The sequence below is a fragment of the Mesoplodon bidens genome, assembly GCF_964165515.1.
Source record: "Mesoplodon bidens genome assembly, chromosome: 17".
In the NCBI taxonomy this organism is placed as follows: Eukaryota; Metazoa; Chordata; class Mammalia; order Artiodactyla; family Ziphiidae; genus Mesoplodon; species Mesoplodon bidens.
Genome location: NC_138174.1, coordinates 68,126,609 through 68,153,314, shown reverse-complemented (window position 1 = coordinate 68,153,314; position 26,706 = coordinate 68,126,609). Strand labels below are relative to the sequence as shown.

At 38.8% G+C, this 26,706-nt stretch overlaps 1 protein-coding gene across 1 annotated transcript in view; it reads left to right on the top strand.

Moving 5' to 3' along the window:
• Positions 1–26,706, top strand: part of NALCN (sodium leak channel, non-selective) — a 261,820-nt gene that overhangs the window by 121,135 nt on the left and 113,979 nt on the right. Inside the window, exon 14 of the mRNA XM_081214587.1 lies at positions 21,649–21,786. Within this exon, the coding sequence (XP_081070713.1) occupies positions 21,649–21,786 (138 nt within the window). The remainder of the gene's footprint in view (positions 1–21,648; positions 21,787–26,706) is intronic.

Genomic DNA, 26,706 nt, shown 5'->3' with positions numbered 1-26,706 from the left:
TTCCCTCAAGATAACAAACATTTTAATAGGGTTTTCAGTATCTTTTCCTCTCTGGCCCCATTTACCTCTTTGGGCTCATATTTCAGGATTTCCCCCAACACACCTTTCAAAGGCAGAGATGGTGTCTGCCTTTTTTTTTTTTTTAATTTTTTAGCCACGCAGCATGTGGGATCTTAGTTCCCAGACCAGGGATCGAATCTGTACCCCCTGCAGTGGAAGCTCGGAGTCTTAACCACTGGACCACCAGGGAAGTCCTAACGGCATCTGTCTTGCTCATTTAAATCCTCCATGTTTAGCACAATCCTTGCCACCGGGTAGCTGGTGAATAGGTGTTTGGATGAAGAATGAATAATAGTCCTGGACCAAAACAAACCTCTCCTATCCTTCCACACTGTGTCAGGCTCAACAGGACAGATGCCTTCTTCTGCTGTTGTCTACAGCTCCGAGACCCCTGTCAGCCTCCATCACTGCCCTTACCCTCATCCCATCATCAATGTCTGCATAATTCTGTCTGAATGCTTTGGCTGCAAGTAGCAGAAAATTGACTCCAACTAACTTAAACAATTAGTAAATTTATCACACAAAATTCAAGGGATTAGGTAGACTTCCGGAAGCCAGGACTCTGGGTCTTTCACTGAAATTCTCTCAGTTGTTGTCATGGGTTAACTTATGTGCCCCCAAAAGATGTGTTGAAATCCTAACCCTCAGTACTCCCAAAATGTGACCTTATTTGGAAATAGAGATAATCAAGTTAAAATGAGGTCATTAGGGTGAACCCTAATCCAATATGACTGATATTCTATAAAAAGGGGAGATTTTGACAGCGAGACAGACATACACAGAGAGAAGACAATGTGACACACATGGGGAAGACGGCCATGTGATTGTCATGACATCTACAAGCCAAGGACCTCCAAGGATTGTCAGCAAGCACCCAAAGCAGAAGAGGCAAGGAGAATCCTTCAGAGGGAGCGTGGTCCTGCCTTCATTTCTGATTGCTCGCCTCCAGAACTGTGAGATAATACATTCCCACTGTTTGAAGCCACCCAGTTTTGGGTACCAGCAACCCTAGCAAAGCAAAGCAGTTTCATTGTCCATGTGTTGTCTTCATGTGTTAACAAAATGGATGCAACATCCATTTGCATGGATGTTGCATTTTCTTACATTTGAAACACTTTCAGGCTTCGTGATAAAATCTAGAAGAAGGAGGGTCACCTCCACCCAGATCTCCTTCTTAGAATCAAGGACACCTTTCCCAGTGCCTTCCCCCCACCGCCTCTGCCCCCCAGCAAACCAGCTCTCAGCTCTCATCCAGAAGGATCGGGTCACTTGGTCACTACTAAATGAATCGCTGGCAAGATGGCTAGAGTCAAGGTGATTGGCTTGGATTCATCATAGGGGAGGAGATGGATCCTGGGGAGACAACCGCAGAAGCCACTACAAAGGTCAGACCCAAAACCTGGACGAGATTTCTGTCACTCATTTCTGCCTCTGAAGCTCCCATATGCCCTGTGCAAACAGGCTGTGTAGATAGAGTAGGAGGGGGGCTGGTGTTTAATTTCTCTCCCGGAAGCATCTGGGTCCCAGCTCCTTTCCAAGATGCCCACATAGGACCTGCCAAGCAGCCAACATAGGGCCTGGCACACAGTGGGTTCCTGCTTCCCATCTTTATGGTTACTTCTGTCGCACACCATCGACACGTATGCAAGGTCTCATCTTCTCTACTAGACTGCAAGTAGCTTGAAGTTGGCAGCACTGTGCTTTTCCCTCCTGACACCTCTCAGAGCACTTACTAGCACTGTGTCATGGGACCTGCAGCATCAGGACGCAGAGACAGAGAGGAAACAGCCAGAGGAGCCTCAGCATAAACCCCGTGAGACGGAGGAAGGGAGCCTGAATGTTTTCAGTGGGGAAAAAAAAGAATGACATATTGACACAATTTAATAAAACAACCTTGTCATCTCAAGCCAATAACTTTCTCTTCTAATTTGGACAAAACAGACACACCGCTAAGTAGAAATAACAAGATCAAGTCCTGCTGTGAGGCAAGATCCCGCCCTTCCTGTTTTGTTGGGACTAATAGGTTGTATTATAAGGAGAACAATTAGATGAGCTTTTCATGAAGGAAAAGCCCATACAGGTCATGAGACAGGTTACTATAGGCAAGAGCCACATCTCTCTGTAACAAAGACAGAAAGTTTTGCGTTTTGTCCTGGTTGCCCGACAAAAGCTCATGTGTGCATTTTCACCACTGTTCTTGTTCTGTTTATCCCTCTACTTGGTATATGAAGAAACTTTCTTCTATGTTGCTAAAATACGTGCAATAAACATCCCCTGTAGAGCTTTTTTTTTTCCCCTGTAGATCTTTAAATAGCTCAATATCTTTATTCCTTTTAATTTCCTACTGAAATAACAATAAGCAGGCCTCATTTGTTTTGCATTCCTACAAATGGGGATAGTTTTTATTCGTAAAGAATACACTACCCTCCATAATACAGGGTACTTGAATTTTAATACTGTTTATTTGATATGTTTTCTTAATTTGCATTCTCTAAATACTAATTACTTGCTCTATTGAATTTTCACTTATAAAACCATGTCCAAAGCAGTTAAATAATATAAGCAGTAAATACTATAAAACACTTAATTACAAATTAATTTCCCTGTTTCCTCTCACCACCAGAATGGCTAATCATGCTTTTAGTTGCATTGAAAGAATTACTGAGAAATTTGAAGAAACAACTTGCCCCTTAATTTTTTTCAGCATTTGCCATTTGCTACATTTTTAATCAATTCAGGGTTTACCTTATCTTCAAAAGGATAATTAGTTCAATTTATATTGCCGAAATCTTTATTAATTTTTGTTTTTTATTGTTTGGTCTTCCATGTATTTTTAATTTTTCGTGATATAGTTCAGGAATGCAAAGGTATATAAATAATAATAAAATGTATTCTTCTGTGGCCATTTGCAGTTCAAAAAGCAGATTAGCAATGGATCTGAAGTCCTCGAGCACATGCCCCTCATCCCTCTCCTCCCTTTCCCACAGAGAACCGCTTTTCTGAACTTGATGTTTCTCCTAGTACATCCCTTTATGCCTTGAACACACATATAGGCATCAGCTGAGAATCACATATCTTTTTGCGTAATTTAAACCCGCCTTATGTGGTCTCATACTGCACTGTTTCTTCTGCTAATGGCTTTTTTTGCTCAACACTGTGTGTGAGATTTACCAATATGAGTACTTGTATCTATATTTTATTTATTTCCCTTGGGGTATAATATACAACTATACATTGCACCATATTATATATATATATAGAGAGAGAGAGAGAGAGAGAGCACTATTCAGAGAAACACTGCACAATTTATTTTCCCATTCTCCCGTGTGGTAGGTGAATTCTAAAATGGGTTTCCAAGACATCTGACCCTCCACATAATCTTCTCCCTTTGGGTTTGGGCAGGACTTGTGAATATGATGGGATTTCACTCCTGGGAATAGGTTGGTAATGATGGAACTGGAGTGAATCAAAAAGGAGGTTCTCTTGGGTGGGCCTGACCTAATCAGAGGAACTGGGCCCTTTCTGAAGAGAGAGCTTCAAAACAAGAGAGGGTCTCCAGTTGGCCTTGGACAAGTCAGCTGCCATGTTGTGAAGGGCCATGTGGCTAGGATCTGAGGGTGGCTTCTGGGGGCTGTGAGCAAGAAACAAGAACCCTCAGGCCTACAAACACAGGAAGGGAATTCTGATAACAACCCAAATGAGGGTAGAAGACCCCAAGTTCCAGATGAGACCACAGCCCAACCTACACCCTGATTTCAGCATCTGAGACCCTGAGCAGGGAACCCAATTACACCCCGCCCACACCTCTGACCTACAGAAACTGTGAGATAATCAGTGAGTGTTGTTTTAAGCCATTAAATTTGTGGTTTGTTACACAGAAATAGAAAGCTGATGCATGCAGGTTTGAGAGGTGTGTTTCTAATATTTTGTGACTCCAAACAGTGCTGCTCTGAGCATTGCATGTTAACTTGCACACATCTGAATTCTGCATTTGTGAAATTCTGCGCATGTGAAAATACTGTTAGGGTGTGCAGCTAAGACTGGAATTGCTGGGTCTTAGAATAAAGATATCTTCAACTTTAATAGATAGTGATAAACCTGCATTCCAAAGTACTTTTACCAATTTATCTGGCATCTGTAATATATGAGAAAGTTCTCAGCTTCAACTCAGCAATATTTGGTCTTGTCAGGCTTTGTTTGGCTTTTAAACATTCAGTTCTTCGTTTAACCTGAATTGATTTTTGTGGCTGCTGTAATAAGATAGGGAACAATCCTATTTCTGTTTGTCTAACCCCTTGTCACAGTACCATTTATTGACTGGTCTATCCATTCCCCACGGTTCTGTGGTACCAGCTGTGTCATCATACGATTCCACATGTGTGTGCCCAAGTCAAGTCACACATGCTCCCTTTTCATCTCCTTTTGCCATTGAATTTTTTTCTGGTCAGCCTCCACTGAAGCCCAGTAAATATCCAGCTTAGCAATCTCCACCTTTCAGGGGTCCATGACTTTGCCGCTTGTGTGACGTGACATTAAAAACCAAAGTCTAGCAGAGCTCATAAATCCCCTAGGGAGGTGCCTTTTCTTGACTCAAGCTGCCCGTTAGTTTTTGGTCCTGGAGTTTCCATTATATTCCTGGATCTTAACTAGGCCTTTTAAAGGATGTCTGTTGCATGTTGTCCAGAATTTCCTATGGTTTTTTTTGTGTGTGTGGTACACGGGCCTCTCACTGTTGTGGCCTCTCCCGCTGCAGAGCACAGGCTCCGGACGTGCAGGCTCAGCGGCCATGGCTCACGGGCCCAGCCGCTCTGCGGCATGTGGGACCTCCCGGACCGGGGCACGAACCCGTGTCCCCTGCATCGACAGATGGACTCTCAACCACTGCGCCACCAGGGAAGCCCCCTCCTATGGTTTTTAAATCATTTTTTCCTCTTGTACGATCAGACACTGAGGTTCTGTTATAAATTTTTGAGGCAAAAAAGGGAAAAAGAAAACCACTCTGTTGCCTATCTTGCAGATAGATAGCTTTATTTTTTTTCCTATAGGCACAACCCAAGGCCAGGCATCCTAGCGTCTGCTTTCCCCACCTGCAGCCTCACATCTCTCTGCATTTGTTTGCATTACAGTTATTATCTCCACTTTGATTCTTTTTTTTAATTGAGATTTTTTTTTAATTTTATTTTTTGGCCGTGCTGCACAGCACGTGAGGTCTTAGATCCCCGACCAGGGGTCAAACCCGTGCCCCCTGCATTGGAAACGCAGAGTCTTAACCACTGGACCGCCAGGGAAGTCCCTCCACTTTTATTCTTATATCCTCATATTTATACATCTCTTTGTATTTGCTTGCATTACAGATATTGTCTCCACTTTGTTTCTTATATCCTAATGTTTATACTCCCCTCATCTGCTACACCCCCGGAAGTTTTCCACAAATACTGCATATTTCCATTCACAGTGAAGACTAAATAGATTGTGTGCCTATTTTGTTGTTGTTTATAATTCAGCAGCATTCTCCATGTGATGGAGCTATGCGGTGGCCACACATGAACCAACGTGCTTTCGCTTACAGCAGAGTTGAGCACATAAGGACGAACTCAACTTATCCCCTAGTAGAAACATAAGAAGGCACTCAAGCTAGAAAGTGAAATGTGCTCCAATAGATGTAGTCAGTTGTAAAGTAATATCACAGATATCCTGGAGTCTACTTAAAAATTTCCAGGAACCTATTATGTGCTATGTATTGTGCTTCCAACTACTGTTTCATCTTAATAAGAGAGGAAAAGATTGCTTCCAGGGAAGGAAGTCTGCAGAGCTTTATGAAGAGTTGTCGTCAGGGGTAAATATGATTCCCCAGGAGGATTTGGGTAATGGCATTAAATGAGAGTATTCTATGTAAGGAAAACAGAGTGAGTACATCAGAGACATGGAGAATCACAGCATGAAAGGAACTGCAGTGTCGGGCTGGAGCCTGACCATTGGGTATCTTCTGAGGTTGGGATTGTGACACGGGGGAGCCATTGAAGATTTTTACTTTCTTTGTTATTTTTCCTGGAGAATACTGGAAGAGCTATTTTGACGAACATGTTATTTCTCTGAGGAGGTTTTTCATTGAACAAAACTCACCTTTATTGACCAAAGACAAAAATTTACGATCAGTTGCGGAACTTCTGGCATCTTCAGGGCAGTAGGGGAGGTAATTTTTTATTTTATCTGTGTGACCACTATTGTGTCAAATCTGCCACAGTCTCATAAAGTCAGTCCCATCTGAGGCCTTAAGCCAAATTGTCATCCATGCCTGGACATGGCCCTGCAATAGAAACTAGCAATTTGGTTTAAATTTTAAAGTAATGCAATATATAGCTTAATGTAACCACTTCCCTCATAAAACCTGAAAAATTAACTCTATTTCCTTTCTGCTATAGCATCTGAGGTTCTTTGGCTTCTATTTGAATTTATATTTGTGGTGATTCATCAGTGGCATAGTGACAAAATACTATCCTGTGCTCTTCCTCTTGGAGGATGATTTTAATGCAGCACGAATCACACAGAAATGGCCATATCTTTTCCTGTGGCTGTGTGTTGATATCACTTACTACTGAACTTCAGTATTCAAGGAATTATTACATTTCTTGAATAAAGCATCCTTCTATTCCTACCCCTGATCCCAGAAGCATATTCTTTGGGGGAGAACCTTTTTTTGCACCTTGTCATATTTTGGTAGTTTTCTACCAGTCATCTTGTAACTGAAAGTGGGGTCCGGCCGTTTGCAGCTCAGGAGCCATTAAAGAGGCCAGGTTGGTGGAGAGGAAAGTTTCCTTTATTTCGGATGCTGGCAACGGTGGGTGAAGGTGGACTCCTGTGCAAAGGCCGACTCCCCTCACTGACAATCAGGGGGCAAGAGCTTTTATAGGCGGAGGGAGGGGCTGCATGCAGAAACAGCACAGGCAGCTCCGACCGTCATCTTGACATTGGTCACTGGTGGTCTGACCAGCGTCATCTTGATTGTTTTAGGTACGGTTAATCTTCAGTTCCAGGGTCGGTTTGTCCCCATTTCTTTGAGGCCTGTTCTCGGAATTGTGGCAGCTTATGTCATGGCTACAGCCTGGTCATCGTGTAGTTAACTTCTTCCACCTGGTGGCGGTTTCAGTCTCTATAAGACAGCTCACAGGATATGGCTCAGAATATTATCTGTAGCCCTTAAGGAGGAACTAAATGTCCTTGACTATGCTTGATGACTAAACTATCATTATTTGGTCTCCTTGGACTGTTTTCCTTTGTTTCTGCATTTTCTCACTTCTCTGATTAAACTTATTCTTTGGCTAAAGTTTTTCCACAAACAAAAGGCAGGCTGAGGACATGGGGAGCAAGGACAATAGGGTCCTGCTCCGTTTCAATCTTATTTGTAGTTTTCCAACTAGTAGTTACCATATTACATAAATATTATTTTAATAATCAGTCTACTCCATTGCACCAACTTCAAAAACCAGTGAGAGTTGTTAATGAGGAATATGTGTGTGTCTCCTTCAGTTAAGATGAGTTTCTGTGAGCATATTTTCACTGATGAAAAGCTAACTATATTTTAAATACTTTGTTGAGTCTTGCCTACAAAAAAATACAATCTATAGTCAGACATTTCGACTATTCTCTCGTGGTTACATATAATAAAAACAGAGCAACAGTAAATATCTTAGAGGATTATTAGAAAGTTTAAAGGATATAATATATTCAGACTAGTTAACATTGTGCTGACAATGTAACAGGGAATCAACAAGCAGTAGGAGCTAGTGTTTTTCTTAAATAACGTGGAAATCCAGCTTCTTAGCATGAAACACTAAATTCCTGGCAATAATCACATAGCCCGACATAAAAGGGTCCCTCAGTAAATCATTGGGCATTAACTGTACAGAAAGCATTCAGTTTTCTGTATTGCACTGAAAGTTTAAAAATCCACCCCCATTCTGGCTTTGACTATTCTTTTTACTCACCCTTTGCAACTTTCAACAAAAATGCAAAAAGTAAAAAATTATAAATAAGATTACTGCTGGAATCTGAAATAGCTTATCATTCACTATTTCACATCTGGGACTAAATGCAGAACCATTTAATGACTGATGTATAGATTCATTCTTTCCCCACTGCCCACCCCTTGGGTACAACTGCCTACCTCTACAGAGGATTCTCTCCAGCCTTCTCGAACATCTTCTCTATGAATCAATGTTAAAACCTTAATGTCTAGGAAACAAGACAGGATAAAAATATATGTGTGCATGCGAGTGAGCATGCATGTAGCTGAGTACATGTGTGTGCAGATGGGGGCGGCGTGGGGTGTCGGGGCTAAGGGAGCTGTACTAGGCAAGTGGAAGTGGATGGGTTGCATCCTGTAATCTTACATTGTGCAATACAAAAGGGGAAAAACAGTACAGGCAGGGACTAGATATAGAAAGAACCCTGGTAGCTAGTTCAGACTTAAGTCTGTAGTATTGTTTTTGTTGTTATTTTAGTTTTCTATGTGCCATTAATTCAATTCAGAATCTCAGGAATAAGGCAGTGAGCAAAGATCAAAAATCTCACCTCAATCCAACAGAAATGTACTGGATACATTTCTGAAAGAAAAACTCTAGAAATTTGACAATAAAGCATACATAGTTATATGAATGACCAAAAAGAGAATTCCACTAACAATGTAGGCAAATGTCATACTTCGTGTCTCTTTGGATAAGCCATGTCATTTCAGGTTGATTGAAAAAAGGAAGTAAAACCAATTGGAGGACTATGGAAAGGTACAACAAGATAAAGGAAAGGGAATACTATCTTGGAGCATGAGGAAGAATGCAAATTTCTGCATTATTCAACTAAATAAATAATAATAGACTTAAATTGCAGGTAGTTGAGCAATACACGGAAAGAAATGTTTATTCTATTTTGCCTTAATCCAAAAAGGCTATAATGTATCCAACAAGAATTATACCTAGGTCCAATAAATTTAAGCAGAATTTAAAAGAATTAATCTAAAGGGAAGACAAAATCAAAATTACAGTGGAAGCAAAAAATGAATCCTAAAGTTCATCATGAGGACGTCCATGTTTCCTAGAGCAAATATACACCGAAATAGATTAAACAATTATTATGAGGTAAAAACAAACTAGTTTCTAGAGAAGCATAATTATCTCTGATTAAGTCTAGAGAAACATTTCCCCAGAGGTCATTATTATTAATAGTAATAATTACTGGATTTAAATATTTTTTACATGTGAGGTCCCTATAGCAAGAACTTTTCATAGATAGACATTTATAGAAAGAGATACACATATGCATACATAGATATCTACATATATGTAATGGAATCCCCAAAACTACCCTGTTAAGGAAGTATTTTTCCCCACGTTATAGATGCTATTAAAAGGCAGTGAGAACCGACAAGAAACTGTATATGGCTACAATAATTAAAAGAGTATGATTTAGGGTTAACATACAGATGAATGGGCAAACATATATATCCATTGAAAAAAACATATGACAAAGAAAGGATCACAATGAATAATTAAAAGACTAATTATTAGTAGTAATGTCGGGGATACCAAAGCCCTCTCATACTATGTTCCAAAATAACTCCCTGATAAATTAGAGCAAGGATATTTAAAGTGTGAAAATGTAGAAAGCAAAGAAAATACCATCTTTCATCTTAGATGGTCAGGGACTTTTTAGGCCTAGAAGAAGGATACATTTGAATTTTCAAACAAGTCAAAAATAATCACCATAGGTAGTTTTTAAAAACAAAGGAAAATGGGACGGTACAACCATAATTTGTAATACATGTTAGTAACAACATGTCAAATGGACAAGGTTTGTTCGTTATTTTGGTTTTTGGTTAATGATAATGCTCATTGCCAACAGAAAAGCCTCTCACACATTGCAATTTGTGTAACTTTTCTGAGAATCAGTTTTTCATTACATATCAAGACACTAAAAAGCATTTTCACTCTTTGATCTAGTAAGTCTACCCCAAGAAAATATCCACAGTGCACACAAAGTCGACCTTCAAAGAAATTGCTCTTTGTACCATTATTTATCAGTGTGAAAATTTTAAAACAACTTGAATGTCCAATCATAATAGAATGTCTAAGTAAACTTTGAATACAGTGGCATATTATACAGTTATCAAAACTGTATTTTTACAGCATCATTAATGAGATTAGTCATGAGTGACATAAGTGGTGATGACCAAAAATCAAGCAAAGAACCCTAAAACAACACTATATTTGCAGCTGGATTCCGTTTTGTTTGCAGTACATGTATATCCCTAGGGAAAAACAAACTGGTAGAATTTTCAACTTCTACAACAAATTCTAAAAAATATATACAACCTCGTTTGAATTATAAGTCACTTATTTTATTCTTTATGCCTTTTTGTGCTTCCAAATTTTGTACAATGAATGGCTTCTTGGTTTAAAAAAATGGAGATAGGTAAGTTGGTAGACAGATAGATAGATATAAAAGCTTAATTTATAATTACACATCAGTAAGAAAAATAATTATCTCATTTTTTAAAATAACAAGAACATTAGCTGGTAAAATTTTAAATGAGGGAAAGTATAGATATAGATATAACAGGGATATGCAAATTGTATAAGACTAATTTCAGTTGTATAATAAGACAAATTTTAGTTTATGACTTATAAAATCAACTTTATTAAATTCAAGTCATTTCAATTAAATGTTTATTGGTAAACAACTATCAACTTTATTTTCAAGGCGTTAGAGTACTAAATAAGCACCATCAAGATAGAAGCAAGGTTTTGCAATGTATGTTTGCAATAGAAAAGAGCAGACAATATAATTTGCAGTGAAGCTTCTTATCTGTGAACGTAGATTGAAGAGAAATGAGAACTCAAAGCCCATTAAAAGAGAGCAAAAAATAGGCAAACCATTTCCAAAGTGGGGGGTTTTTTAGTATGCAAAAATATAAGCATTTCCTGACTGATGCTGCTTTCTATTTGAAGCCAAATAGGAAAACCTTGTTCTTGGGCATAGTTCTACAAGTGGATAGTAAAAAAACACTGGGAAATTTCCTGTGTAGACTCGGTGCTATTTTAGTTACAAAAGTCTTCTGAATAAATCCTCAGTTTTATTTCACAGTAAGACCTACATCTGTGTTCTTAGGAGCACTGTCTCTTTTGTATATGTTACTAAATCTCTGTTGCACCCAAAGTAAAATATTAACTTTCATCTGCAATTTTATAGCACATATTTGCCAGTGAAATGCATCATTTACATTATGAAAATTTAATATGACTTGACATTAGCAAAATCGCTAATTAAGAAATAGGGCATAAATACTTCAAGGAACTTGACAGTCTGTTCTATGAGGAAAATTAATTCAGAAGTCTCCTATTTGCATAAATCTCCAGGTCTCATTTTCACAGCTGTTTGTTCTGTCAGCTAGATGGTTGCATTTCAAAATTATTTTAACATAATCGGTGGGAAGTATACCTTTCAACTAAAAATATCATGCTCTGCAAGAAAGATTGTTAGGGGGAAAATATAAGTTCATTCAGTTTATCTCGATCTTTTTTCCTTAAGATAAATGTTCTAATATAGGAACTTTAACGTTTAAGTCTTAAATTATTAAAATATTTTTATTATTAAAAGACAGTTTGTAATTTTAAATTCTCATGAAATTGAAAAGGTTGTGTCTTTTTCATTTGGAAAAATGGTAACAAGTGAAGCTTATTTAGCAAAGCATAAAAAATACTGGAGATATCTAATTTTTATTAACCACTTGAGCATAATACAGAGTTTCAGATATGTACTCAGTACCGTGCTAGACAAAGGAGGTAACAATTTTAAATATTATTTAGACTAGAGCATTGTTTGTTTTAGTAATTTAGGTAAGGAAAGGAGATCAGCAATTACTAGATCTTAAGACGTCTTGTTACCTGTAATATCCAAAAGGACAGCAGGAATTTGAAATCAACAGATTCCAGCCTAGAGACCCAGAAACATCACTTGCTACCTGCCAACCTGGATCAGTCATTTAGGGCTTCTGTACTTCAGTTACCCATCTGCAAAATGTACAGTAACTAACACAAGATTATTGCTGAAATTACTCTAAATAATGGACAATGAACTGCTTTGGGGCTGCAAAGCACTGTATAAATGCTAGTCATGGCTCAGTGTCTCTCCTCATGTTCTTAAATCTCACCCTGAAAGAATCCTAGGAGACTGTACAAATCTATGGTTTGGCCTACGTGGTCATTTATGGTGTTATATGTAGAAGTTAACCCAAGCACGGCCATGTATAAGAAAAGAGATGATCAGATATACCTACATTCACTTTCATAACTAGAAAAAGATTCACTAGTTTTTGCAAATGAGCTTCTGCCATCTTTCCTTTTACTCTTGAAATTATATTTAAGTGTAGACTCTACTTAAAGTAATTTGCTGCTGGAATAGGCATAACATTTTGATTTCCGCTTTGCTTCTAATTACATTCAAGCTCATTTTGACATTTAAGGCTAATTACATTAGTCTAGATTCAGCAAGACTTTTCCATAGTAGTCTAAAATGTGACCAGTAAACAAGCTTTTCTCCCCTCTCTCTCTTTTTACTCATTTAAATGGAATGCTTGGCAACAAGCATATCTTAGGAATTATAAAAACAAAATAAATAATGTGGGTTCATTTTGAAAAAAAAAGCAAAGAACTGCTCGATCTTTCTTGCCAACATAAAAGGCAGTCACAGAATTAATTGAAACCACCAGTTTCAACTTTATTTCTTTCTAAATCACAAGGAATAAGGCACAATCACTTTACAGAGAAACTAATATTTTAATGTTTCACTTCTGTTAACAAGAAGGGTAGTTGATTTCAACAGATCTCAAATTTCAAAAGAGCTCATATATGGAGAGAGATAGCTCCAAAAACTTTGTCACATAGAAGTCACTAAACTCTTCACAACTCTCCAGGCCCTACAACAAGTTTCAGTCAGTCTTCCATCGCGTTTTAAGATTCCAGTATATGTGATGGCTTAGAGCACGTACAGCTCGTATTTTATTTAGCCCCTACTTTCAGTCCACTTGCTAACACCACGATTTTTACTGTTTATTCAATAAGTTCTCTTATCCTTGACAGCACTCACTAAAAGTCAATTTATAGTATCTATTAGTATCAAAGCATTTAGTGTAACCTTATTCTATGGTTTTTATAGTGAAAGTATAGTCGAGGAAAATAGACCAGAAAGTATAAAAACAAAGTTTTCCAATTGACCGCCAGTACCAATTGAGAGCATAGAACAGTAGACACCTATAGCTAGAAGATATCTTAGGAATCACTTAGTTCAAAGATGAACTAAAATGATGCCATAAAAAGCACTGTCACGGGCTTCCCTGGTGGCGCAGTGGTTGAGAGTCCGCCTGCCGATGCAGGGGACACGGGTTCGTGCCCCGGTCCGGGAAGATCCCACATGCCGCGGAGCGGCTGGGCCCGTGAGCCATGGCTGCTGAGCCTGCGCATACGGAGCCTGTGCTCCGCAGAGGGAGAGGCCACAACAGTGAGCGGCCCGTGTACCCCCCCCCAAAAAAAAAGCACTGTCACACTTTCATGTATCTGAAGGAAATATCTTCTTAAAAATATAATTTATCATATATTATTTTGAGCTTTACAAAATGGAATCACACTGTATATGATGTAAAAAGTTCAAGTCGTAAGAACTATACAAGAATTCTGAAATTTTAACTAGTGTAATTGAAGTTGTTTTTCCTTGGGACAGATTTTTAAATCACTATTTAAAATATTATTTGGGAATTCCCTGGTGGTCCAGTGGTTAGGGCTCCACGCTTCCACTACAGGAGGCACGGGTTCTATTCCTGGTCAGGGAACTAGATCCCACAAGCCACACAGCGCAGCCAAAAAAACAAACAAAAAACCAACTCTTATCTGTATAGCCCTTTAATGTTTATAATAAAGCATTCACACGTGCTTTATTTTGATTCTTAAAACAGTCTTCAGAGAGTGATAATGTGATGGCATATTTGAGGAAGATTGGTGTCAGGCTGGCCGCGTGCTTTACCCAGAGCCGCTAAGCCAGTCAGTGATTTAACCGCAAACTCAGGCCCTGTGACAGCAGAGCTGAACCCTTGGTTCTTTACGTCCCTGCCCTACAACTCACAGAGGGCCAGCGTCTTTATCCTCAGCTCATTCAGCCTCTATTTTAAACTGCTTTCCTTTGGCTCTGCCTTCTGGGAAGGGCATCTCTTGAGAGTGAAGGCAGAGATGCAGTGGGTGAGGTTAGATCAGATGAGAGGTTTTGAAAAGCTCCTGGCTGAGGTTTGCTGGGCAGTGTTGAGGTCTCTTTGGAGGCCAGGGTGGAAGTGAGCCTGTCTCCATATGGAACCAGTGGAGGGGCTGGAGAGGTGCAGACATGAAGAGTTAGATTCACCTAGGAGTTGGCATGTTTCCTGAGTTTGGCAAAAAAGGAAGATGGAGTTTGGAGAACTGAGAAGAGTGTATTTGAATTGATAGGCCATGAAATTCCATCTAAACCAGACAAGGAGAAATTTGAAGTAAAGAAATGGCTGTTGCCAATGGCTTTAACATTACAGCACTATGGTTTTACTCCAGATTTCAAATCCACAGTATTTGTATTTATGGACACCTTAGTTTAGCCACGGTAAGTGGTGCCTCTTAGAGCTTTTACTTACTGTAGGTTTTTAAATGCATGTAATGTCATTTTTATTGGATTTTCCCAACCCCTAATTCTCCATAAGACCTTGATCTTGTTGGTCATGATTTTGCCAACCAGTGTACTTTTCAGAAATTTAACTCCAACATTAGGTAGGTCCAAAATTTGCTATGTATTGATGTCATTTTAAATATTGTTAGAACTTTGAATAGTTGAATAAGTTTTAAATGAAACTATACAGCGAAATACTAAAGGATTGTGAGATCAGTGGGTTTTTCAGAAGATAAAAAAACTCCTCTACATTTTATTCCTATTTGAATGGGAAAAAAAGAAGCAAGGAGATTGAGTAGGTGAATAATTAAGGCAATTAAAACTGGAGGTGTCACTTTTGTACTCAGTGAATACCATCAAGGCAAATCTTCTGTTTTACAGCTGACTGGTAGTAAGACACAACAGGGACACCCTCAATAAAAAGGTTGAGCTACTATATAAGTTATCAAATGCATTTCATTTTGAAGGCAAATCTTTTGTAGTGAAAGAGTTCTGGAAACCAGCTAAAGATAGATAAGATAGATGCAAATTATATAGTAAAATGAAAGTTGTCTGTCAATGACCTGAGTTGTATTCTTCACCACATTTAAAAATTTTTAATGTCTATATTTTTAAAGTAAATATATGTTTTACATATGTTTTAATACACAGTAAAAAACATACATTAAGTATAAGGTAATTTTTATGTCCACCAAAAACCCATACACGAATGTTCGTAGGAGCATTCTTTATAATAGCCAAAAAGTGGAAACAACCCAAATATCCATCAACTGATGAGTAGATAAAATGTGGTATATCCATCTAATGAAACATAATTTGGCAATAAAAGGGAACGAAGTGCTGATACAGACTACAGCATGGATGAACCCTGACCTCATATTATATGATTCCATTTATAGAACATGTTCACAGTAGACAGACCCATGGGGACAGAAAGCGTATTATTGGTTGCTGAAGGCTGGAGGACGGAAGGATGGGGAGTGACCGCTATGGATACATAGTTTGGGGGGATGATGAAAAAGTTCGTAGGCAGTAGTGATGTTGCACAACTGTGAAAAAACAAAACCACTCAATTGACTCCTTCAAAAGGTGAATTTTATGGTCTATAAACCATATCTCAACAAAGCTGTTACTTTAAAAAGTTGAAAAACAAGAATATTTACCCCCTTCCCTAGTTCCTCAGTCCTTCCCATTCCAGTCCTCAGAGTTCCAAGTTTACTGTATAGGCTTTCAAGCACTTTTATGCACACAAAATCTAGATATGTATATTACAAGTAGAATCATATTGCATATTCTGCTCTCTCTCTGTTAACGAAAACCTAGATGTTTACTCACCTACTTTTTTTTTTTTTGCGGTACGCGGGCCTCTCATTGTTGTGGCCTCTCCCGTTGCGGAGCACAGGCTCCGGACGCGCAGGCTCAGCGGCCATGGCTCACGGGCCCAGCCGTTCCGCGGCATGTGGGATCTTCCCGGACCGGGGCACGAACCCGTGTCCCCTGCATTCGCAGGCGGACTCTCAACCACTGCGCCACCAGGGAAGCCCTACTCACCTACTTTTTAAAATATGTAATTTTCTTAACCTAAATTGATATCCACACATACTAAAAACCAAAACATGCTTTGGGTCATCAAGTCATCAAAGCGCATCCGTGATATATATTTTTTAAAGGCTAAGAACTACCTTACAAGGTTCAGACAAGAACTTTCAGCCTGTTATTTCAACATAGGAGAATACCCTTGCTTTGCTTTCACCCAACTCTAAGAAGATCTATCAGAAAGAGATTTGGCGTCCGAAATGGGGCCTTGAGAGAGAGAGGAGGATGTCCTGTCATTGAGGAACCAGCCAACCCTACGGTGTGGGCCCTCGACGGCCCTGGTGGAAGCGTGGTCCCAAGGAGGCTGTTCACCCCACCTGGGATCCATGTTTAAGGGGTGCTAACTGGAACAGAAGAGAAGCTGTAAAAATGCTTGTTTATTCTCCTTCCTCCCCATTTTGATGATCTTATTTTTATTCAAGTCTCCCAATCTCAGTTTATGGCAGGAAAGTACAGCCCCAAAACATAAGGCCACTAAGAGGGAAACTACAATATTAGATGCTTTGGTAGGAATATTAAGGAATATTGGGGATAAACGTGGAACTGAGACCTGAACCAAGGGTGGCTTTAACAGGGTTTCCTGGCAGATTGGACATAGGATGTGAGGAAATGAGGAGGACCAGAGAGATGTCTGTGAGGTCATTGGCCTGAGGAACTTGAAGAATGGATTTGTCATTTTCCAAGATGGGAGGGAGTGTAGGAAGAGCAGGTTTAGGGAGCAGGGCATGAGGACTTCGATTTGGGACATTAATGTTTGAGATCCCTGTTAGACAGACACCCAAGTGGAGATATGGAGTTGATTCTGGATGTAGGGCTGGATATACAGATGTGGGTGTCATCAGTACGTGGACCCTATTTAGAGGCATTATAATGGATGAGATCAACCAGCTAGTGAGTGTTAAGAGACAAGAAAGAGGTCTGAGGACCAAGCCCCGAGGCTCTGCAACCTTTAGAGATTCGGAAATTGAGGACAAACCAGCAAAAGATCCTGAGAAGGGCTGGTGGTGAATTGAGTGGCCCTACAGTGAGGCGCTTAGAACCTCCAGTGATCCAAGACCTTGTTCTCTGCTCTTAGATGTGTTTTCTCCTGCGTCATCCCTGGAACAGCTCACTTCCTCACACTCTGGTCTTATGGCTTTCACCCTCTAGCCTGGTTCGCGCCCTTTGCTTTGCTCCCACATACCCAGGGAATACATCACACTATGATTAGAAAGAGGTACTCATCAGGCTAATGATTTTCAAAACCTTCCTTCTCCATTCCGGGAACATCACTGCAGTCTCTTCAGTCAGTGCATTTCTTTCCCACTTCTGTTCATTCAGAGATGTTCCTTCCTTGGAATATCAATGTGCTTATAATTACAGCTCTGACTTTGTCATGACCCCTTCTTGCTCCTACCAGACTGCATAGCCAGTCTCCATTTATTCATTCACCTCCAGGTCCTACTGCTAACAGTGTGATTTTTCACTGTAGCTTCCACTTGAAATTCATTAGAGATTTTTTTTAAACATCTTTATTGGAGTATAATTGCTTTACAATGGTGTGTTAGTTTCTGCTTTATAATTTTGCTTTATTCTTTTATATTAAGGAGTGTGTCCCTCTTGTAACATCTTCAGGGAAGTAGCATCTATACTTATCTTAGAATCTTTAGAACATCTGAAAGATTTTTAAAAGTATAGTGTTTGTTGTATTGTATAATAAATTAGGGTAAGAGTCATGGAGGTTGTTGAAAGTAGACTCAGATATTTTCATAATAATCTCTGGCTTTCTTTTCCTTATCCCTATTTATTTATTTACTTAGCACCTTTATTTGAGTATAATTGCTTTACAATGGTGTGTTAGTTTCTGCTGTATAACAAAGTGAATCAGCTATACATATACATATATCCCCATATCTCCTCCCTCTTGCATCTCCCTCCCACCCTCCCTATCCCACCCCTCTAGGTAGGTGGTCACAAAGCACCGAGCTGGTCTCCCTGTGCTATGCGGCTGCTTCCCACTAGCTATCTATTTTACATTTGGTAGTGTATATATGTCCATGCCACTCTCTCACTTTGTCCCAGCTTACCCTTCCCCCTCCCCGTATCCTCAAGTCCATTCTCTATGTCTGCGTCTTCATTCCTATCCTGCCCCTATGTTCTTCAGAACCATTTTTTTTTAGATTCCATATATGTGTGTTAGCATATGGCATTTGTTTTTCTCTTTCTGACTTCCTTCACTCTGTATGACAGTCCATTAGAGATGTTTTTGATTGATTTTGTTCTTCCCTGCTGGGGCAGAGTTGTTTGTTCCAGATCACGTCCTGTGCAGCTGGGCCATTCTCAGGTTAACTGCTCATCCCCGATTCAATTAGCTGCAGCCAGGCACCTGCAGCGTGAACAGAGCCTGACCTGCATAGGGGTGTTTAATATGTGATTATGTCATTAGACACAAAAAAGAAAAAGCACTTGTAAATGAGTTCTTTACCCCTATTTACATCTGTAGGATTGGACTTTGGGGGCAAAATAGCAAAAATCACAGACCTTCCGTCCCGAAAACCTACAGAAACAAATAAAACAATTAATTATCAGCCTGGAAAAAATTATATCAGCAGTAACCACACAAAGAAAAAGCCACAATTTCATACCATTGTCTTTGAATAGCAGCTAGCAGGAAAGATGGAGGGAGGAAGAGAGAGAGAGAGAATCAGAGAGAGAGGATGCACACTCTAGGCTCATACCTGAAGCCTGTTTTCCAGAAGTTGAGAAGAAATTACATTGGAAAAGCAAATCGTAAAATATGTTCTCATCTCCCTCAATTTGAGAGCCTCAGGCCGTGGGGATGTTCAGAGCCCTGGAAAAGGCATCAAGAATCTCCCACAGGTGTAGATGTGATTGATGCACCCCATTTTACCAGAGGCAACATAAACTTGTAGGTTGCACCATTTTTATTTTCCCAGCTGGGAAGAAGGCTTGAGAGTGAAAGCAAAATGATCATAATTTCTGAAAACTAGGAATCTCCCATAATAAACAAAAATTCAGCATAGTGAAAGGATGAAGAGAAAAGAAGAAAACAGAAACCAAGAGGGAACAGGAGCCCCAAGGAGAGAGTGATGGGAGAGACCCAGCTGTCCTCTCCTGGTACCCAGAGGACCAAGACCAACAGAATCAACCTGTCTTTGCCCTCACCTGGAGTCACCGGAGTGCTAGTGATGCTGGAAGGAAGCCGGTGAATTAGAGGAAGTGAACACCTGGTGACTGGTGGGCTGGCAGCAATAAAGATTTCCAGAATCTACCCACAGTGGGAAATATCTGAAGTCTGATATTACAAGCATCGCTGCCCATGGCCTCAGCTAATACTTCTCTCCCTGCAAACCCCTCTCCTCATACTGAGACAGCAAAACATAGAGAAGAAAATCTAGCTGACAAATTGAAACAGGACTCTGATAATGGGCGTGAGATTCTGGGATCACTCTCTGACACTATATTAGAGGGAATAAAAGATCTAGGTGAGAAAGTTAAAAATGAAGGCTTTGCATTTGCAGCAACATGGATGGACCTAGAGATTATCATACTAAGCAAAGTAAATAAGTGAAAGACAAATACCATATGATATCATTTATATGTGGAATCTAAGGCAGACATAGAGAACAGATGTGTGGACGCAGTGGGGGAAGGGGAGGGTAGGATGAACTGGGAGATTAGGTTTGACAAAAATACACTACCATGTGTAAAATAGATAGCTAGTGGTAACCTGCTGTATAGTGCAGGGAGCTCAGCCTGGTGGTCTGTGATGGCCTAGTGGGTGGGACGGTGGCGGAGGGGAGGGAGGTCCAAGAGGGAGGGAATGTGTGTACGCGTATGGCTGATTCACTTTGCTGTGCAGCAGAAACTAACACAACATTGTAAAGCAATTATACGCCAATTAAAGAATAATTAATTAATTAATTAATTAAAATACAACACAAATGAACATGTCTATGAAACAAAAACAGACTCACGAATATAGAGAACAAACTTGTGGTTGCCAAGAGGGAGAGGGGTAAGGGAGGGATGGATTGGGAGTTCAGGATTAGCAGATGTAAACTATTATATATAGAATGGAGAAACAACAAGGTCCTACTGTATAGCACAGGGAACTATATTCACGTGCAGCAGAAATTAAACACAACATTGTAAATCAACCATACTTCAATAAAATTTAAAAAAAAAGACTTTGACAATCTTATCTTCAAAAAGAATGAGTCAGGTTAGGTTATCTTTAGGATCCATTTTGCCTCTAAGATACTATGAGTGTAACAGAGCTTTTATCTTGGGCTCAGTCCATCTTTGTATTATCCTGGACTTTATTTCCTGGAATCCCAATATGTGAGAATTCAATTTATGTCTTCCATTATACTAAAGTCTGTAAAGATTTTTTTAGAGTCACTAGATTCCAATTGTCAACTTTCCCCAGCGTCATCATAGGTTCTCATTAAGAAACATTTATTGACCACTAGTGTGTACAAGATAAATGAGTCAATGATGGATATATATATATTTAATGAGAAAAACATGTAGGAATGAAACTAACCAAAGATCTTTGCAGAGAGAGAATGAGTCTTTTAGCTAGGCTGGCTTTTGTTGGAATGCTCTAGTTTTAATTATTTTATTTATTTTATTTTATTTTTGATCTTGGGGTTTCTTCCATGGTCTTGACTCTGTCTTGAAAATTTTTTTTTAAATCATGAAAAATGTGATCATCTTTATTAAGTTGCTTAGCATGGCCATATCATTTAGAAAAATTTCTTTTTTAAAGAGTCATGTTTTTAATATAACTGAAATAATTTGATAGATGGATACTATAAAAGTAAAATTAATGTTATTATTCTCATTTGCCTTTAGACAATCAACTGTAATTCACTATAAAAATAAGTTGTGCTTAACAGCAAAAAAAAAAAAAATACAGTAATCCGTTGGAAATGTTAGTTAGCTTGCTAAAAGGGAAAAACAAGAAAGGCAATAAACAAACGTTCCTGAATTTTGTTCTGATTTGATCAGCAGTATTTACCACCAACAAAGCTAATTTTAATTCAGAGTAATTATTTTAGTTTTCCACATTGAATAGCTAGATATCAGGCTTTTAGAATCTTTGTTCTTAGCCCTTTCCTGTCTGTCGAATGAAGGCTGTTCTTTCCCTGCTGAATCAATAACATTGAAATCAAAGTCCTCAACACCATATACTAATTCTAAGTTGCATGTAAGCCCAAGGCTAGTGTTTAATACTTCCATTCTTTTCCTCTGTAGGCATTTATGTCCATGTTCCAGATCCTTACCCAGGAAGGATGGGTTGACGTCATGGACCAAACGCTAAATGCTGTGGGACACATGTGGGCACCAGTGGTCGCCATCTATTTCATTCTGTATCACCTCTTCGCCACTCTGGTGAGTTTAGCATTTCTTTTCAATTATGTCTTACAATTCATAACGGGATGAACATCAACAGATTTTTGGCCTATTGTCAATTTCAGAATCAGAACCAGAGAACCAAGGTAGAGTAGTCCCGTTGGATGAGGTCCCTTCCATTCTAAATGTATATGAGTCAAAGAACTACTTGAGGAACTAGATTTCAGATCTAAGTAAGAAGTTGTCTCCATCAAGGTCAAGTGGTTTACATGAGGGAAAACAAGATAAAACAAAATGGACATCCCACATCCATGTACTGACTTATCCATCTCTAGGCATTCAAACCCTCAGCGATCTAAGGATCAAACCAGAACTACATTATTATTATTTTTTTATCATACAGAGACACTCTCTTCAGTTTCACTGCATCCTCCTCACAGCTATAATGAAACTGAAAACAGAAGCTGGAGACATCAGGGTGCAGTCAGTTAGAAACTAGCTCAGTGTTACTACACTTTGTATGACTAAAAGAAACACATGGGGAAAAATAAAACACATGGCTGCAAATATTGTAAAAAGCGTGATAAAAACTGAATACCAAAATCCAGGAAAAATTTTCCTCTGTCACACAGACTTTTCTCTTCGATGTATTTCTGTTAAAAAGAAAGGAAAAAGTTATGAAATATGTCCGATGACATACTAAGGGATGTAATTCTTAGGTCTTTCTAATGCCAAATGTACATCTCCATATAATAAATTTGTACATATTTAAGAACCAAATTTAATCTCTAATATTATGCTAAGAGTTCCAAGGTAAGGACCCAGAATGTTACCCTTCATCAGGAACACAGGAAATAAAAACTGCTACTCTTTATTGGGTGGCAAAATTCTTTATAATTTTATTCCTAATATCTGGAACAACAAAGTTAGGTCACATTCCCACATTACAGATGATGAAACTGAGGAGTTAATTTGCCCAGTGTCACAAAGAGTGTAAATGTTAGAGCCAGAACATTCCCAAGTCTGCCTGGTCTCAAAGCCCGGGGTCTTGCAACTATTTATTGCTGCTTCCCTAGATTCTGAAGCTTGTCATTGTCACTGAAAATGTCTGCAGCAAATCAAACCTCTGCCCAAGTCACTAAGATAAAGCAAATTACATACAACCTCTAAGGTCCCTTCCAAATCTAAATGTCTGTGAATCAAATAAGTGCTGGAGAAACTACATGCGTTAAACTAGAGGTTACATTTGCTATAGACAGAGACCTTCAAAATGATAACACGTCCATCAAAAGGTCTATGAGGATACATTGTTATGTGGCGGAAGGTCCTGGGCTCAAATAGTGGAATCACGTAGAAATAGTTTTGGCATTTTTTACATGGGGTGACTTTAAAAATATTCACAAAAGGAAAGAACACTGAGCAGTGGGAATGGAGGTCTGGCTTCTAAAGATGAATCTGGCTGCACTGGTGTTGGCAGGCACTTGGCCCTAAGGTCTTTGCATCCTCCCTGACAGGACGTCTAATCTGTGTCATTCACTTATTCATTCATTTATTCATGAATTCAACTAATGTTTATTAAGCACCTACTATGTGTTTAAGACTATGGAATACCTTGGAGACTATTGATCATGGGTTAAATGCAGGATAGATGGTTGAAATCATCTACGTATGGGAATAGTCTGTCTAATTGTTGTTCTTTTAAAACAATATAATCTTCTGCGCTCCCCACTGCAGATTTTTCACACTGAAAGGTTTGATTCTTAAGTCAGAGACTAACACAATATGTAAGCAGGAAGAAAAATGATCTAGCCTAGTAAATGATTTAGCAAAGTAATTTTTTTTCAAGTGGATTTCTACAGGGATCACTAATATAATGAAATAAAATATTAAATCTGGTAATAGACTTCTTGGGCATTCTGAATTTTCCTTATTAGGCCAAAAACATGGCATTGATTTTGGAATACTGAAGCACTTGCAAGGACTGCTGAGATTCACTTGAGCCTTCAGGAATTTACAGAGCACAGCTTGAAAACCCATATCTAATTACACACCTTCATTCTACTGATTTAAGTGTCTGCCCAAAACTCTCATTGTACAGTAATTTTTTCATTGTGATTTTCAAAAAGTAGTTCTAAAACTGACAATTGAAATCGTTTGTTCTTTTGATCATAATTTTTTCAAATCTGTAAAGCAGTTGAGAATTGAAAAGTCTACATGTCAATGAGGGCAGTCTGGTAAATATGGTGGAGTACAAGACTACAGACTTGAGGTCCAAAAACCTGGATTCAGGATCTCTCTCTGCTGGTCCCTAGATGTGACTTTGGGAGAATCAGACCACTTCTCTGATCTCTGTGTTGTGTTATATCTGAAAGTGAGAATAATAAGGCCCAACACACCTACTTTCCAAGGTTGCCATGTACATGTGAGGTGAACTTGTATTTTTGAGGATGTTTTAGCCATGGTGTAAGAGGATGATCGTAACTCTCACCAACACTGAGTTCCTTCAAGTTTAAATAAGACAATATGAGCATTTCAAGCTATATATTAATAAATGCTAAAATGTTAGTTATTTCCAATGTTTTTAATTTATAGAAGTAAAGTATTATTGATCAGTTTAAAGTATCACTTATGCCCAAGTCCGTCTCTCTTTTCATCTTTCCCCACGCCCCTTCTCCCAGACAGTGACTATGATGAATTGGATACGAATCTGTCTTCCAGTTTTTAAATCATATTTTACTAAATTTAACATACTGTCAACTCTGAAAAGACTCATATTTTGTGTAACATTAACAAAAAAAAACAGCAGTTAAACTATACACATAGATTGTAAGGTGCGTCCCAATTTCATATTGTTAAAATGTGAAGATAAATGTGCACCTTAAAATCAATGGATTACAGTAGTTTCCCACACATATATGTATCCATTAAAAATATAGAATGTTTTTAATTTAAGGTTATCACCTACAGACATTTTATACCCTTAGTTTTTAAGATCAATATTATTTTTCAGTTTGAGAGTGCTGCTCCAGTGCACTGATGGGCATCCTGGGGGAGATGGGAGATGCCTGGTGTGCACACTTTCTCCTGCTGTTATGACCCTACTCCATGCTGAGGCCAGCTTACCTTTCATCATGTGTTTCCCTCCTTACAAATCATTAGGAGTAGCAATTTTCAGAATAAATAGGATCAAACTCTACGTATATTCTCAGTTGAGTTTTTAACCAAGTATTGTTTTTGAAATCTTTTCATCTTAATACACATAAAGCTAATTCAGTCATTAATATAGAGAGTGATATAGTAGTCCGTTGACTGAATATGCCGTATTTGCTTCTCAATTCCCTTCCTGGTAGATATTTAGGTTGTTTTCCAATGTTTTGCTCTTATACTGTTGCAACTAATACGTTCGTACTTTGTGTCCAGTTGTGTGAGAGTTTCTTTAGGGTATATGCCAGAAAGTATCAATAGAATCCAGGATCCTGGATGCTGCCCAAATGGCTCCATTGCACAGGTCTGCAAACCCACACACCAAACCTGGTCCACAGGCTTTATTTCTACAGCTTGTGAGCTAAGAATGGTTTGTGCATTTTATTTTTTTAAATTTATTTTTATTTATTTTTGGCTGTGTTGGGTCTTCATTGCAGTGGCTTCTCTTGTTGCAGAGCACGGGCTCTAGGCACAGGGGCTTCAGGAACTGCAGAGCGCGGGCTCAGTAGTTGTGGCACATGGGCTCAGCAGTGGTGGTTCGGAGGTTCTGGAGCGCAGGCTCAGTAGTTGTGGCACATGGGCTTAGTTGCTCCGCGGCATGTGGGATCTTCCCAGACCAGGGCTCAAACCCGTGTCCCCTGCATTGGCAGGCAGACTCTTAACTGCTGCGCCACCAGGGAAGCCCAGTTTGTGCATTTTAAATGGTTGTGTAGGTCCATACGCAATATCCTCAGTGTTGTCTCTTGGCCCTCAAAGCCTAACGTATTTGCTATCTGGAACTTTAATTTGCAGACCCCCGTTCTACAGGCAAACTGCACTAATTTACAGTCCCACATGCAGTGGTTGAGAATTCCTGTGTTCTTACATCCTCATGTATACTGGATATTGTTAGACTTTTAAGATTTTGACAGTCTTGTGAGTTGAATGGTGATATCTCTTTGCCTTAACTTGCGTTTTGGGGGTTTCCATGGTTATTAATAAGGGAGAACCTCTTAGTATGTTTATTGGCTGTCTTCTTTGTGACTCACCCAATCGTGTGCTTTCTCTCTTTTCCTAAAAGCTAGTTTGCCTTTCTTAAGTTCGTTGTTGGAGTGCTACACAGATTCTGGATATTATCCATTAACTACTATATATGTCGCAAATATCCTCTCTCAGGTAATATTTTGTTACTCCAATTTGTCTGTGATGGCTTTTGACATTATATTTTGATGTGGTCAGAACTATCAGTTTTTCACTTACGGTCAACATTTTATTTGGACTCATGTTTAAGAAATTCTTTCCCACCCTGAAGTAATAAAAATATTCTCCCCTATCTTCTTATAATTATTTTAAATTTTTGCCTTTCATCTTTAGATCTTTAACCCATCTTAACTTACTGTTTATATCTAGTATAAGTTGGATGAAATGCATTATTTAAACAAAACAAATCAATTTTTCTCATCCAGATTTATGTGACATTTTTAAAACTTTGAGATGTGTAGTTGGTTTCATCTACAAAGCAAAGAGGTCAATTTAGATTTTCTAATTTATAAATAATTTTTTTTTAATGAGAAGTAATTAATTCAGTGAAAGAAAACACTATAACTAAATTTTCAAAACTGAAAGTGTTACTTCCGTACTACCCAAAAAGTCTAGGGACTGAAGTCACTTCCCCAGGTCACTGGAGATTTTGCTTAAACATTATCGACAATTGCTTTATTATCCTGTATGTCCTCAGACTGTCAGTCACTATCATGAGCTCTATCAAGTTAGCCT